Here is a 12,778-nt window from a genome sequence, read left to right on the forward strand (position 1 = left end):
GCACGTCACGGCGCGCGCCGGAAGCGGGGCCCAGACTGGCGGAGGCGCGGTGCGGCCTAGCGAGGTACGTGCACGGCGGGGCGGGGGCACACGAACGGGAACAGGGGGGACCGGGGCGCTGCGGAGGTGAAGAGCGCGCTTAGGATCCCGGTTCGCCCCCGAGAGCTCTTGCGCCGGACGGCAGGCGATGGCCGCCGTTCCTGGGGCGTACCCGTCCTGGCCTCGGTCTCCATAAGGGTGGGTTCACTGCCCACTCCTCTGCCTCCGAGACCGGCAACAGCCGGGAAGGACAGACCATCATAGGAGGCTCGGTCAGGTGCCGTGTGCGCTGCTCACTAGGGACTGAGAGCACATAGGATGAGGCCCCGAAACAGCCTCGGCAGCCACAGCGGCGCTCGTAGGAGCTTGTTGCGGGGAGACGAAGAGACGAGGCCGTCGTTCCCTCCTTGTTCTTCCTACCTGACAGGCAAGGAAACAAGCCTGGGAGCCAGCACAACCTCCAGTGTTGCACGCGCGAGAAGCTCTGAGCTGCAAGGGCCGGCCTGCCAGCCCAGTTTGGTTATAGAAGTCTGTTAGATAAAGCAGTAAATCGATATGGGTATTGTCCTTTCTTTTTTAGATGCCTGTGACCGTAGGCCCGTACGGGCAGTCGCAGCCCAGCTGCTTTGACAGAATAAAGATGGGTTTCATGATGGGCTTTGCAGTGGGCATGGCTGCAGGAGCGCTGTTCGGCACCTTTTCCTGCCTCAGGTACGCCAAGGAAATGGCTTCCACAGACAGGGGGTGACAGGGCGATAGCCAGAGAGAAATGGTTCTGCTATGGCGTTAGGAAGGGATTGGGTCTGGTCCTGTGCCAGTCCCATGAATGGAACTTTGTGTGTGACTGCAGCTGCCTGCAGTAAGCCCTGGCCTCCAGCAGGTGAGTCTGGTGCTGGCAGGGCATCACCTCTGGCTGCCCCATATGCCGGGAGGTCACAGTTTCACTGACCTTTTCTTACCTCTCGTAAGGGAGGTTCATTGGGACGCTGAGACTGTGGAGGATCAGCTCCAAGAGGAACTGGATGAATTGTCTGTGCAGATACATGTGTAGCCCTCCCCTGGCCCTAAAGCTTCCTGAGGTGCTCTGTAAGCTCTCAGTGTCTGCATCATGGTCCCTTTTCGTGTGCCGTGCCCTGCACAGAGGCAGTTACCAAATTGACCCTGAGTCTGAATGGCGGGAGGGTGGGTAGAGCATGGCTGGCATTGGCACAGTCCCACTGTGCAATGGCGAGGGGCAATATTCCATCTTCTCCTGGGGCTCGCCAGCATGCTGACGTGAAAACAAGCTGTGCTTGCTGCTTTGTGTTTGCTCTGGCACTGCTGACTGGCTTTGCACATTATCTATGACAAAGAATCACTGAAGTCAGCTCTTTCATACTTTGCAGAACTCTTTCTGTTCAATAGTTTTTACCCGTGATTAAACATGGTCAATGATTTGGTAGTGAGGTGAGGGAGGAAAAGGCACAAATCCTAATTCAATGGGAGTTTGAAGTTTTCTAATTTCTCTCAGTTCCCGGAGGGTAAGCAGCATGATGCTAGCAGAAGATACATATTTAGGGCATTTAGAAGAACCAGTGAGAATGGATCTGTTGTACTTGAACAATGCAGCTACAGTATACTTCTGCTGTTCCATTTTTGAGGGAAAATCTCATGCTTTAAGAATGAAGTGCTGAGGAGGCAGCAGCTGTACAGTTGCACAAATTTAGATGGAAGAAGTGTTCAATTTGCAACCATGAGCTGATTGTTTCAGATGTTTTCTACTGCATGTCTGTGACCTGTCAGGTTTCAGCTTTTAATCCCTGTGATTTTCTTTTATCTCAGGATTGGCATGAGAGGACGAGAGCTGATGGGTGGAGTTGGCAAAACGATGATGCAAAGCGGAGGGACATTTGGGACATTCATGGCCATTGGTATGGGAATACGCTGCTAATCTGGAATTTGGGATTTATCCCACAGTGCCCCCAGCCAGCCATTCCTCTGCTATACAATAATAAAGTCTTTAGCTACTTGGAAGTGAGAGCTCTTAATGAAATAGCACAGTCCTACCTGCTGTGCTCTGCTGATTGTAAGCATGCTTTTAACAAAAATTTCTACTTTCTTCCCATCTCTTACTCCCAAAACAATGAGAATTAATCATCATTTTTACTACATTAAAGTTCCTGTTTTACACCTAGAAGTACACCACACAAGTTTCTCCCTTTGGCAGCTTACATTGCCTATGTGTATGTGGAGCTGCTGTGTTCCTTCATGCATTCCTGAAACTAGGAAAGTTAAATGGTGGGGACTTCAAATTAATGATCAAATTTCTGTCCTCTTGCCAAAATAGGTGGGTTGAAGCTGGTTTCATTTCTGAGTTCCAAGTGTCATGGGGCAGATGCCCTCCACAGAGTAAGGGAGCCCAGGCTTCAGGCGGGTCCCATAAGAGCTGTGCTCTCAGAAACAGCCTTTTCTTACATTCTAGTTTAGCAGGCCTACAAGGTGGTTGGCACCTCCCCCAGAGAGCAGAGGGATCCTTCCTGCTTCTCACCAGCCCCAAAAGCACTGTTGGTGGGTAGTCTTCCATTACTTGCCTTTTGAAACAAGGCCTCTATCTGCTCCTCCTTTAGTTCTGTGTAAGGAAGACGAGAGCAGCAGCACTACTCATACAAGTGCCTTTTCCCCAGTTTTTAAGGCAGAAACACAAATTCACCACTCAAAGCCTGTTCTCAGATGAAGCACACCTAGAAGCAGCTCTACTTCTTCAGCTGTGTTACTACTCCCAGGATCCTGCTATATTCCCAGCCCCTCCCCACCTTTTGCTTGCTGCCAGTTTCTTGATTAAGGACAGGCCCTGTCTCACTGCAGCTCAAGCACAGCTACAGCCCCCAGCGGTTGCAGAGCAGGTCCTCCCCCCCCAGTACCACAGGAACATCAGTAGCATTGATGCCTGCTTCATCTTCACCCACTCCCGAGGAATATTCCGTTCTTCCTACTCTCTCCACCGTGGCCTTTTCTTAATGGTTAAAAAGGCCAGGGAGATGGGACAGGGGTAGAAAGGGCAAAGCACAGGGGCAGGCTCCCTCTAGAAACCATACTGAAAGCCAGAATAACTGTCTCCTCCAGTCCCAGAACTCCCAACTATTTGTGAATGATGGGGAGTGAAGGTGGGCAGGAGGGGATCATCTCTGGACTGAACTTTAAGCATGCCTGAGGTTGTGCCCAGATCCTCAGCAACCATGGCTACACTGCCCAGAGGGCTGGGAACAGCTCCTGCACGTACTCTATGAGCACATGATATCATGTATCCCATGGCATACCTGGATACTGGGGAGCAGTATCCCAAACACTGGGCATAGCACATCTTCTATCACTCACCTCCAGGCCTAAGCACACACTGCTTAAGTGACATCGGGAAAGCAGAGAAATAAAGCTTCATGAAGGCCTTTTTAAGAGAATTTTATTTGAGTGGTTCTTACAAAGATTGTTGCAATATGAAAGTCTTTGATAGAAATATCAAGCTGTCTTGTCAAACACACTGAAGTAACCCAAAAATATATTTCAGAGCTCACAGAGCTTAAAAAGAGCAAAGATTATATGCAACCAGAACAAAACACGTTTCTGTATTTCCTACCCATTTTCAGACTTGGCTGAAATCCTTCAGCTCTTCCCCACTGCACACATGGAAACTCATCCGGAAATGCAGAGATGTTTTGTTTGGAAACTTAGACACACGTCACAGTATTTACAAAGAAACTTTTACAGATACAATAATCAAAAGGTACCATCAAGAAATAAAACCCTTCAATCCTCCTTAACCAATTATTCAGCACAAAGCAAGCTGAGTAGCTGTCTGAAGTCAGCCTTCAGTAGCTTTTTTGGATTTTCCATTTATAGAAAAACACTAAATATGTCACTTCATCCAGTCTCTCTCTGATACTACCCTTGAGCAGGTCACCCATATTTAGTGAAATGTAAAATGTTTTTGCTGCATTAAAAGAAAGGCTCATGAAACATTAAAAATGTCATTATGTCCCATCTGCCTTTTACAGAATACTTGTTATCTATGAGCTACTTCTCAGTTCCTACGGATCACCTTTGTCAATGTACAAGAATTACAAGGCAGAACAAGAAGTCAACAGCTTTGTATACAGTGGAAATGCTAGTTAGGGAAAATGAACACACAGCATTTCTGCTTACTTCATTTTATTTTTAAAGATAGCAGGAAGTGTACACAAAATGACATTAAATCCTTTCCTTTAGTTTTATCTAAATAAAAGATAACTCAATCTTCCTCCAAAAAATACCTATGTACAAAACTGACTAAATTAATCTTCATCGTCGAACAGGAACCAGTAGTTGGGTTGCAGTCATAGAGTCTGGGAAAAGGCTGTGGTATGTTGGAAGAGGTACATATGCTGCTGTAATCATTTTACCTAATCACAAGAGGAAAAAAAGTAAAAATCAGTGTTTGGTCATTTCTGTAAGGGACGATAATGTAGGCATGAACACGAAACACTCACCTGCAAACCACCTCCCATGCAAAGCATTGACAGCTGCAATGGCAGCAGCGATGGAGGGACATTTGACATACACATTGCCCTGCAAGACAAAACAGTGCAGCTCATAAGGAGTCAGAGACACTTCCCCAACACTGCTGCTCAGCCATCCCAGACCTGGCTGTGACAGAGGCACACCCGCTCCCTCAGTAACACAGGACGAACACAAAAGAAGGAGACAGTGGAACTGCCAGTCACTACTCCACTGTGGCAGTTACTGCAGGATTCAATTTTCCTAAATAGAATTTTGCAAGACAGCCCAAACATGCATTTGACTAGCAATCACTTGTGGCTTTGCCGGCTGGGACTTTCACCCTTATTCCCAACTAGCTCAGATGTTAGGATGAAGCCTCTGGGATCCGCCACATGGACGTGATAAAAAGAAGAGGCTCTTTCCCCCCTGGGGAGAATCTGAGGTTTATTTCTTGTGGTCCTCCAGAAGCAAAAAGAGAGCGAGGTCAGGGGGCACAGCTCTTTTCTAGGGTCTGTAAGGGGGCAGGAAGAAATTGGATCTCGGCCAACTAGGCACAGCCAGAGGGGAGAGGGACCAGGCCACAGGACATTGCAGGGGTCACGGAATCTACCATTTCCAGTACATCTAGGGAGTTACAACAATCACTGAGCCATGGGTGGCTGATCTGCTCCTGAGAGCCCTTTAGAAAGAGGATCTAAAGGCTCCTAATCATTAACACCATGTGAAAGAGAAGAGTACAAGGGGTCTGGCTGCCCCCAAGGCAGCTCAGCTACCACGGTCTATAAGCCACTAACCTCAACCACATACGCTTCACTCAACATGCAAGCTCACAGCCTGGATTCCACAGGAAACAAGCACTCCCCATTCCCCCAGACGGGAAGGACAAGCAGCACTTCAAGGGAGACTGATAGCATAAAAATTCTCCTACATAAACATCAGCATGTCTGTCTTTACTTGAACAAGAGCTGAGGCAAAGGGAAAATCCCATCCCTGCAGGGCAAGGAAGAGCCTGAGATGGTTCCCAATGTGAATGACAGATTCATCTTTGAACTTCACCAGAGACACCTGGAGTTTCCCATCTGCAGATCAAGCACTGTGTCTCCCTAATCAGGAGAACTGCAACAGTCACATCTAACAACTCCAAGACACACAGATGCCCACAGTAATACGTGGCATTTTTCTGGCTGCCTACTCGAAAACAGACCATCAGTAATACCCAAGAAGATCAATTCTTGCTGAAACATATTTTTCAGGAAAATAATATATTAGAAAACAGACTCCAGCTTTTCCTTAGTGGCTTTAGTCAGTCGGTATTAACTCCTCCCATTGCAATGTAACTCATTCCTTTCTCATGGGGTGAACCTGAGCTTAAGGGCTGGTGATTAAGGCACTAAGCAATCAATTAACACACACAGCTCTGCTCTCAGCCTCCCCCACAAAGGCACCCAAGCTGCTTAAATGCCCAAATGAGGTGCAGGAACACAAAGCTGTGGTTTTCCTTAACACCCAGCAGCACAGATAGCACTCAGCTGGGACTGTAACTGTCTCATCCACAACAAATCACACCCTCATAAGCCTGACAGTCCTCAGCATGGAAGTCTGTCTGGGACAGAGCCCTGAAGGTGCCCAGAATCTAAGCCTGAAAAACAGAATGGTACAACGGAAACTCTATCAGTGGATATTTTATATCTGGGTCACTGCTGTGCTACTACGAAAAAACAGATTTCATTTTTTTATGAAACATTAACGCATTACATAGTAGCCTGTAGTTTCTTCTTTCAAATCCACCTGGTGAGGTGAAACAAATTTGCAGCTCCATGTGCTGAGAACCTATGTGAGGTATCTTGAGGGCAGGTGTAGTTTTGGGGATGGTGGTTTTTTTGGGGGGTTGTGCAGTGATTTTTTTTGTGTTTGGCTGTTGGGAGGGTTTTCTGGAGGTAGGAAAAAACCCAGAACAACCAACAACCCAGAACACTTCCCACAGAACCATTAATTTTCTCTAAATAACAAACACATTGTGGGCAATGTTTCTTCCTCTCATCAATCCAACGGTCCAAGATCACAGCTGTGATCTTGAAGATTACAAAATGCCAGGTAAGGCACCACATTGTTTTATGTGCTAGACTGCAGCTCCAATCTAACCTGTCAGTAACCCACAAGAAAGGGTTTCAGGTGACAATGGGGCAGCTGCACAAGACAGCAATGGTTGATGAGCACCAAGTGGATCACCATGGTAGAACAATCCCACCTAAGCACACCAATAGGAATGTGGGTCTCAGCCTTATACCTGAGCATGGATCACAAGAGGACATTTTTAGGGTCTGATGGATAACCCAACTATGAAACCAACTGAAAACTGAACTTCTGTTTGGGCTGTGAATTGTTTAAAAAAAGGGTTCCAGATAGTTAATCTATTTACAGATCTTCCAGAGTTTATACATTTTAAGAGCTGAAATACAGAGAAGAGGTAATCATTCTGGAGATAATGTAAACAAGGTGAAATCACAAGAAAAATATATTCAGCAGTTTCAGATGCAGGCATGAATCTGGAATTCAGTCAGCACCAGCAGTCTCTCTTCCCTATTTTAACTCCAAGCCCTCAGACTGCCCACTGCAAAGCTTTAATGTTATGAGTGACCACAACAACTTTTAAGCATGGGATGAGGCACCCATTTACCTGTACATCATAATTCTGTTGGAGCAAGGACCCTTTCTACTAAAGCCTGTGCTCTAGAAAGAGGAAATAGAAGTCCCTGACTTGTGGGAAAGGCACAGGTTAAGGAAAATGTCAAATGGCTGAACTGGTCACTGCTCTTCTACAGGAACTTCAGCTGGGTAAACCTCCAAGAGCACCAGAAATACACAAATCCAAGTTACACACAATGATTCACAACAGGAGGGAACCACCTACATTCTGCACAAAGGAAGAAATTTAGGTACAGTTTAGGAAAAGCTCCATGTTTGTAATGCTCCCCCTAGACAAAAAAGAGCAACGAACTTCTAACGTCTGCTCAGTGTGTCCCTCCTAGAAGCAGGCATACCTGAGCTGAGTTTTTGTCAACGTAGATGTGGATAACTCCTCCATGTTTGTTACATTCCTCAATCACATCATCCTTAATTTCTGTGTCCCAGCCAGCTTCTTCTTCACTGTACAGGGGAAGGCAAAACAGGACAGAGATAACACTCAGACAAAATCCACCCCCCAAAACCCATTATACACACTCTTGCAACATTCTGATTTCTTTCTTACATGTTAAAGTAATTGACAAATGCCAAACAGATAATGATAGATCACTTACGTTTGAGGATTAAACATGTTGGAAAGCTGGAAGCACTGTGTTGCAAGTGGCTGTACAGAAGCAGCTGCAGCCAGAACTGTGGTAATGGAAAAAAAAACATTAACATATCTAAGAACCTGCTATGCATGGCTCTAATTTATTCAGCATAGTAGAAACAGCTCTGACTAAACAGAAACTGAACGCAGGAAAGTAAAACTCAGAACCAGACACTACTGATGATAGATACATTTAAACTGATCAATACAAAAACCAGCACATTATGAATCACAGTTGAAGCTGAAAAGTAAAACTACAATCGTGTACATTGATTTTGGCAGATTTTCCATTTAAACATCAAAAGGTATGCATCTAAAATGTCTGCCTGAGTTGTATGTCAGCAGCACCTTTAATGTTTTGATCCTCATGGATGCCCAGCAGCAGCTCAGGACAGTACTACCCAGCTAACTGCACAGCAAAGGACAGACACCTTGGGGAATTCTTAAAACCCGTTTTAAGCATGTTGAATTATGCTTCAAAAGCATAATTCATCCCTTGAAAATGCAGATTGCAGGAAACATTTGACAACTAAAATTGCCCCTTGCCTATTACTGTGAAATTATTACTTGTAATTTATTGCTGCTTGTCATCTCAGTACATTCTATTAAACACTGTCCCACAGGCTGCCATCAATGAAGCCCCTTTCCCAATATACTTCAGACATTAAGGGTTATTAAGGGTTATGCAGTCAGATAATGAGTGACTTGGAGACAGTAAACCCGAACTCCTGATTCCTAAGTGACCCCTCTAAGGCAGAGAGAACACTCCTACCCAACCAAAAAAAACCAGCCCACACATTTTCCTGGACTAGGACATGGCTGGGGAATGTTACCAACACCGAAGAGAATGCTACAAAAAACTTTCATTAAAAAAACCAAAACAAAAAAACAAAAACAACAAAAAAAACCAAACAACAAACAAACAAACAAACAAACAAAAAACCACCACAGCATAATTCCCCACAGATACTTAAGTAACAGGACAATTTCTCAGGAATGGGCAAACCCTATACCAGGAGCATTTCCCCTGCGGACACCTGAAATAAAACCTACTAATTACAAGTCAATTACATCAAATGCTAGTTTACCTTCATTCTGCTGAGACAGTCTCGTTTGTAAATCTAAAGAAAAATATAGAGAAGTTAATTAGTATGCTTGCTAGCATCACAGTATCATCACCTGCCAGCCAGGTTGTTCAGCTTGTATTTCTGTGGTTAAGAGCTTATTCCAGTCCCACAGTTTCTCTCTAGTTGTGAGTAGTTTCACTCATTTCAGCTTCTCTTGTGTACTTGACAGATTCCATGACCACAAAGCATTTTAAAGAAAAACAATACCTTAAAAGGGCAGACATGACCATGTCCTTTAATTCAACTTATCACTCATGTATCACTCCCAACTTGCTTTTGCTGTGATTCTGAGCTCTTTACAAGACAGTAATGTTTTACTCCATGACAAATTAATTACAGCAATTCTGACATACATTAGAGGTTTGACATCTTTACTACCAGAAAGCAGTTAAGCACATAGCTATCCAAACCTGACATTCTTAAAGCAGTTATCAAATTTCACTTCAAGTAGAATAAGGCAGTACTTCATCTGCTGTCCTTTCATATAGATGGCATAATGATACAAGTAACTTCAGTATTTTTCAAATTCAAAATGCTTTTAAGTGTTCAGAACATGTAATTTGCCTAGAAAACATCATTTACTTGTTTAACAACATATACTTGTCACAATTCAAAGTGAAAAGAGCAAACAAATGCAGACTTTCTAGCCAATTCCAAGTACATGACTTTAATACTTGACATCTTTGCACTACGACAAAACTTCAGAATTCATGAACTGTAAGCATAAGCCCCTTCAATCATGGTTCCATTTATGAGACAGTAAGTGTGAGAAGACTGAAGCAAACCATTACCTTAATTCACTCATTTAGAGAGTAGCAAAAGTGATGAGCACCAAGTAAGCTTCCAAGCTCACCTGGAAATACCTGAAGGCCCCAAGTATTAACACACTTTTTCCCTTTCTAATAAAACCTCCTCCACAACACTGGAGAAGCAATAGGAGTAAATGTTTTCACTCTAGATTTTCCTCATGTGCCTTTCCAACTGCCTTGCAAAGAAGAAAAAGAAGAACACATACTGGGAACCATACTGAAAAGCAAGAGCTGGAAGGAGCAAGCTCTGAAGGCCGAGTTGTAAAAAGAGCTGGCTATGGCATGTTTTCCATCCAGATCTGCACAGCAAGTCCTCATCTCCATAGAATGAGAAATATCACAATAGCAAAGGCTGCCTTAGCCTGTATTCTCTGCAGAAACTGCATGGTTTTGGCCAAATCTGTAACTAATTACCTAGTTAATTAATACTCAGACTCTTTTGAAAACAAAGGCATTTTAAAGAAATTCACAAATATCCTAACTCTCTCAATTTAGATGAGGACAGACACTTTTTCTGCTGCAATTCTAATCCATCATGTCCAGCAGAACTTGTCTATATGGGTCAGCCCAAGGCCCTACAGCCAAACGCTCCAGAACTCCTGCACCTAACATGGTAAACCTGCACATATCAGTGCAAATTCTGTCCAGGGCCAAGTAAGATGTGTTCTAAACACAGCAAACTCTGCTACCACTGTCTTGTGCAACAGTTTCATAGGCTAATTATCTACCACCTTTGAAACATAACCTGCTGCTCACCAGATCTTTTATCAACTAACTGGACTCTCTTGTTGCTCATCACTAAAGAGTGATCCTTTCCTCTCACTTTAAAAATCATCCGGAATTAAGAAATTCATTGTCACTCTTTACTGACAACTCACGTTTCCCTACATACAGTTTAAATAGTATGCGGAAACTAAAATTAATACATCTGCCAAATTCAGATCCAAGTAACTCTTTCAGTTTCATGTTCTTGTATATCACCTGTAAGAGAATCAAGTTTAGCATGATGGGAATACATGTTTAGTGTACAGAGAAAACAGAAATACAGACATCTATCAAAACACTTTTATTTATTTTAAGACACAGTTTATTTTGAAATCCAGATGGCTTTAAATAGGCCAAACCCTGCCAAGTATTGCCCAGTGTACCGAGTCATTTACTTTGAGCAGAGGCCAAATGGAAGTCCAGGATGATAATACCTATCCCTTACACCTGCAGCACACCGTCTCAGTTTTTCCATAAACAGATAGCTCCTTCCACAAGTAAGGAATGCTCTGTCCCACAAAGCATTAGAAGAATGTTCTATAGGCTGATTATTTTAAATTTCCTATGTTCAGAAAGAGAACAAAGAGTACACAGTTACAACTGTTCAGCTTCAAATTCTTTTTCCTGCTGGACTGTTCTCAATACAAATAATGGCCAAATCCTCAGGTGTCTCCTAAAACTAATTCTTCATCTTCCCTGCTTTAGTTTGATTGACTCCCTCTCAAAGATGGATTGTCCAAAGTGTTTGTGGATGTATACATTACACCTCAGATGCTCAGGTGTACTTGCCTTTAGGAACACAGCTGATATTTTAACGATGCACCCATCATGCTGCCAGGTCATATTCTGGCACTGATAAACTGAAGTATTCAGATATTTGTCTCCTCCTTTGCCATTTTTTCACTGCTAAGCTCCCAGACTATGTGACTGGAACTTTATTTAACCCTGAAGAAGTGGACAATGAACAACACCCCAAGAATTTCTTGTCAATAGCACCTACACATTTATTCACCTTATTCCTACTGCTGACCATTTTCATTCATATAAGTAATACAGAAGACCAGCCCAACACCTGAACTTTGGCTTTAACAACAGCCTCCAACTTTCCCAGCTTTCACCTGTAAAAAAATCTGAGCCAGCTTCTTGACACACCTTGTATTTCCTGTATTACCCACTTTTCCAGTTTAATAACTTCCAAATGACAGGAGTATAAAGATCAGCAAGAAGCTGCTCCTCCTCTGCCAAGGAAAGGCAGTTTTATCAAAGACTGTTGGTCTTTAAATGCAGTTTCTGACAGTGTGCTACACTTTCATAATGTTCTCCGGTAAGAAGGGTACTTCTTTGGTATGACTTCTGAAGGAGCAAAGCCTAGTCAGTAACAGGACCAGAATCTGGCCAGACCACATTGTTCATCCTTTAAGTGTACATAATTTAGAGTCACGTGTATCATGGACTTAAAATGTTTATTGACAATACCAGAAATGAGCCCTCATGTTTCACACACGTATTCCATCACTCATTTCATGGGAGTTTTACTCCTCTGAACTGCTTACATTAGCCTCTTTCTTTTAGCTTTGTTTCTACTTCGGGAGTAATTTTCTTTTTTTTCATTTTTGAACTACATATTCCTGTCTTACCTTCCTCAAATTCCCAACTTTATGACCCGTATCCCCACTACAAATAAAGGCAACAAAATACATAGAAACATCTTGGGAGTAGTTTTTCATTCACCTGCATCCCACTTCCTTTTTTTTTTTTTCCTTCAAGAGTTGATAAACCATCTATTGCTTTCAAGACTTTTACAATGTCTAACTCAATCTGTTTGGCAGACAATAATCAATTATCTTTTTATCTGTTTCCCAAACTAAAAATATTGTTCCATTATCAGTCTTTTTTCCTATTCTTCATAGGCTGTGTGGTCATTCATTATTTCTTTTAAGGTAGCTGATCACCCAGGTTTACCATGGAGCCCACACTAAAGGGGGCAGGACTTCTTTCTGTAGAATACAGATCCAACACAGGATTAACAATGTGAAACAAAAACTTTTCACATCCTGCCTGTTCAAACACACAAGTTGCTCAGATCGGAAGACTAAATTGCCTTGTTTCTTCAACCATCAGTTAGACCTATTTGTGTATCCTTCCATTTAAATGTGAGCAACTCACGATCCCTCAAGTCAATGGTCATTTCTATT

At 43.3% G+C, this 12,778-nt stretch overlaps 2 protein-coding genes across 10 annotated transcripts in view; one reads left to right on the plus strand and one right to left on the minus strand.

The window, feature by feature from the left end:
- Window positions 1-2: 2 nt before the first annotated feature.
- Window positions 3-2,052, plus strand: ROMO1 (reactive oxygen species modulator 1). Its single transcript, XM_014886215.2, has 3 exons — window positions 3-64; window positions 620-750; window positions 1,861-2,052. The coding sequence occupies exons 2-3, from the start codon at window positions 620-622 to the stop codon at window positions 1,967-1,969; spliced, it is 240 nt and encodes a 79-aa protein (XP_014741701.1). The 5' UTR covers window positions 3-64; the 3' UTR covers window positions 1,970-2,052.
- Window positions 2,053-3,458: 1,406 nt separating this feature from the next.
- Window positions 3,459-12,778, minus strand: part of RBM39 (RNA binding motif protein 39) — a 30,822-nt gene continuing 21,502 nt past the window's right edge. For all 9 annotated transcript variants that reach the window (XR_015807301.1, XR_015807302.1, XR_015807300.1 and 6 more), the window contains 5 exons: window positions 8,971-9,003; window positions 7,848-7,923; window positions 7,590-7,695; window positions 4,539-4,617; window positions 3,459-4,451 (listed from right to left, as the gene is read on the minus strand). Coding sequence is in view for 6 of the 9 variants with exons in the window: in XM_014886209.2 (XP_014741695.1) it covers window positions 4,351-4,451; window positions 4,539-4,617; window positions 7,590-7,695; window positions 7,848-7,923; window positions 8,971-9,003 (395 nt within the window). In the remaining 3 variants the exon portion in view is untranslated. The remainder of the gene's footprint in view (window positions 4,452-4,538; window positions 4,618-7,589; window positions 7,696-7,847; window positions 7,924-8,970; window positions 9,004-12,778) is intronic.

Source organism: Sturnus vulgaris, chromosome 17, assembly GCF_052056855.1.
Source record: "Sturnus vulgaris isolate bStuVul1 chromosome 17, bStuVul1.hap1, whole genome shotgun sequence".
Classification (NCBI taxonomy): domain Eukaryota; kingdom Metazoa; phylum Chordata; class Aves; order Passeriformes; family Sturnidae; genus Sturnus; species Sturnus vulgaris.

Excerpts from the sequence above, each read along its gene's own strand:
- ROMO1 (XM_014886215.2), top strand. The coding sequence starts at position 620 with ATGCCTGTGACCGTAGGCCCGTACGGGCAGTCGCAGCCCAGCTGCTTT. Across the intron at positions 751-1,860 it reads GGCACCTTTTCCTGCCTCAG|GATTGGCATGAGAGGACGAG; the intron begins GTACGCCAAGGA and ends CTTTTATCTCAG.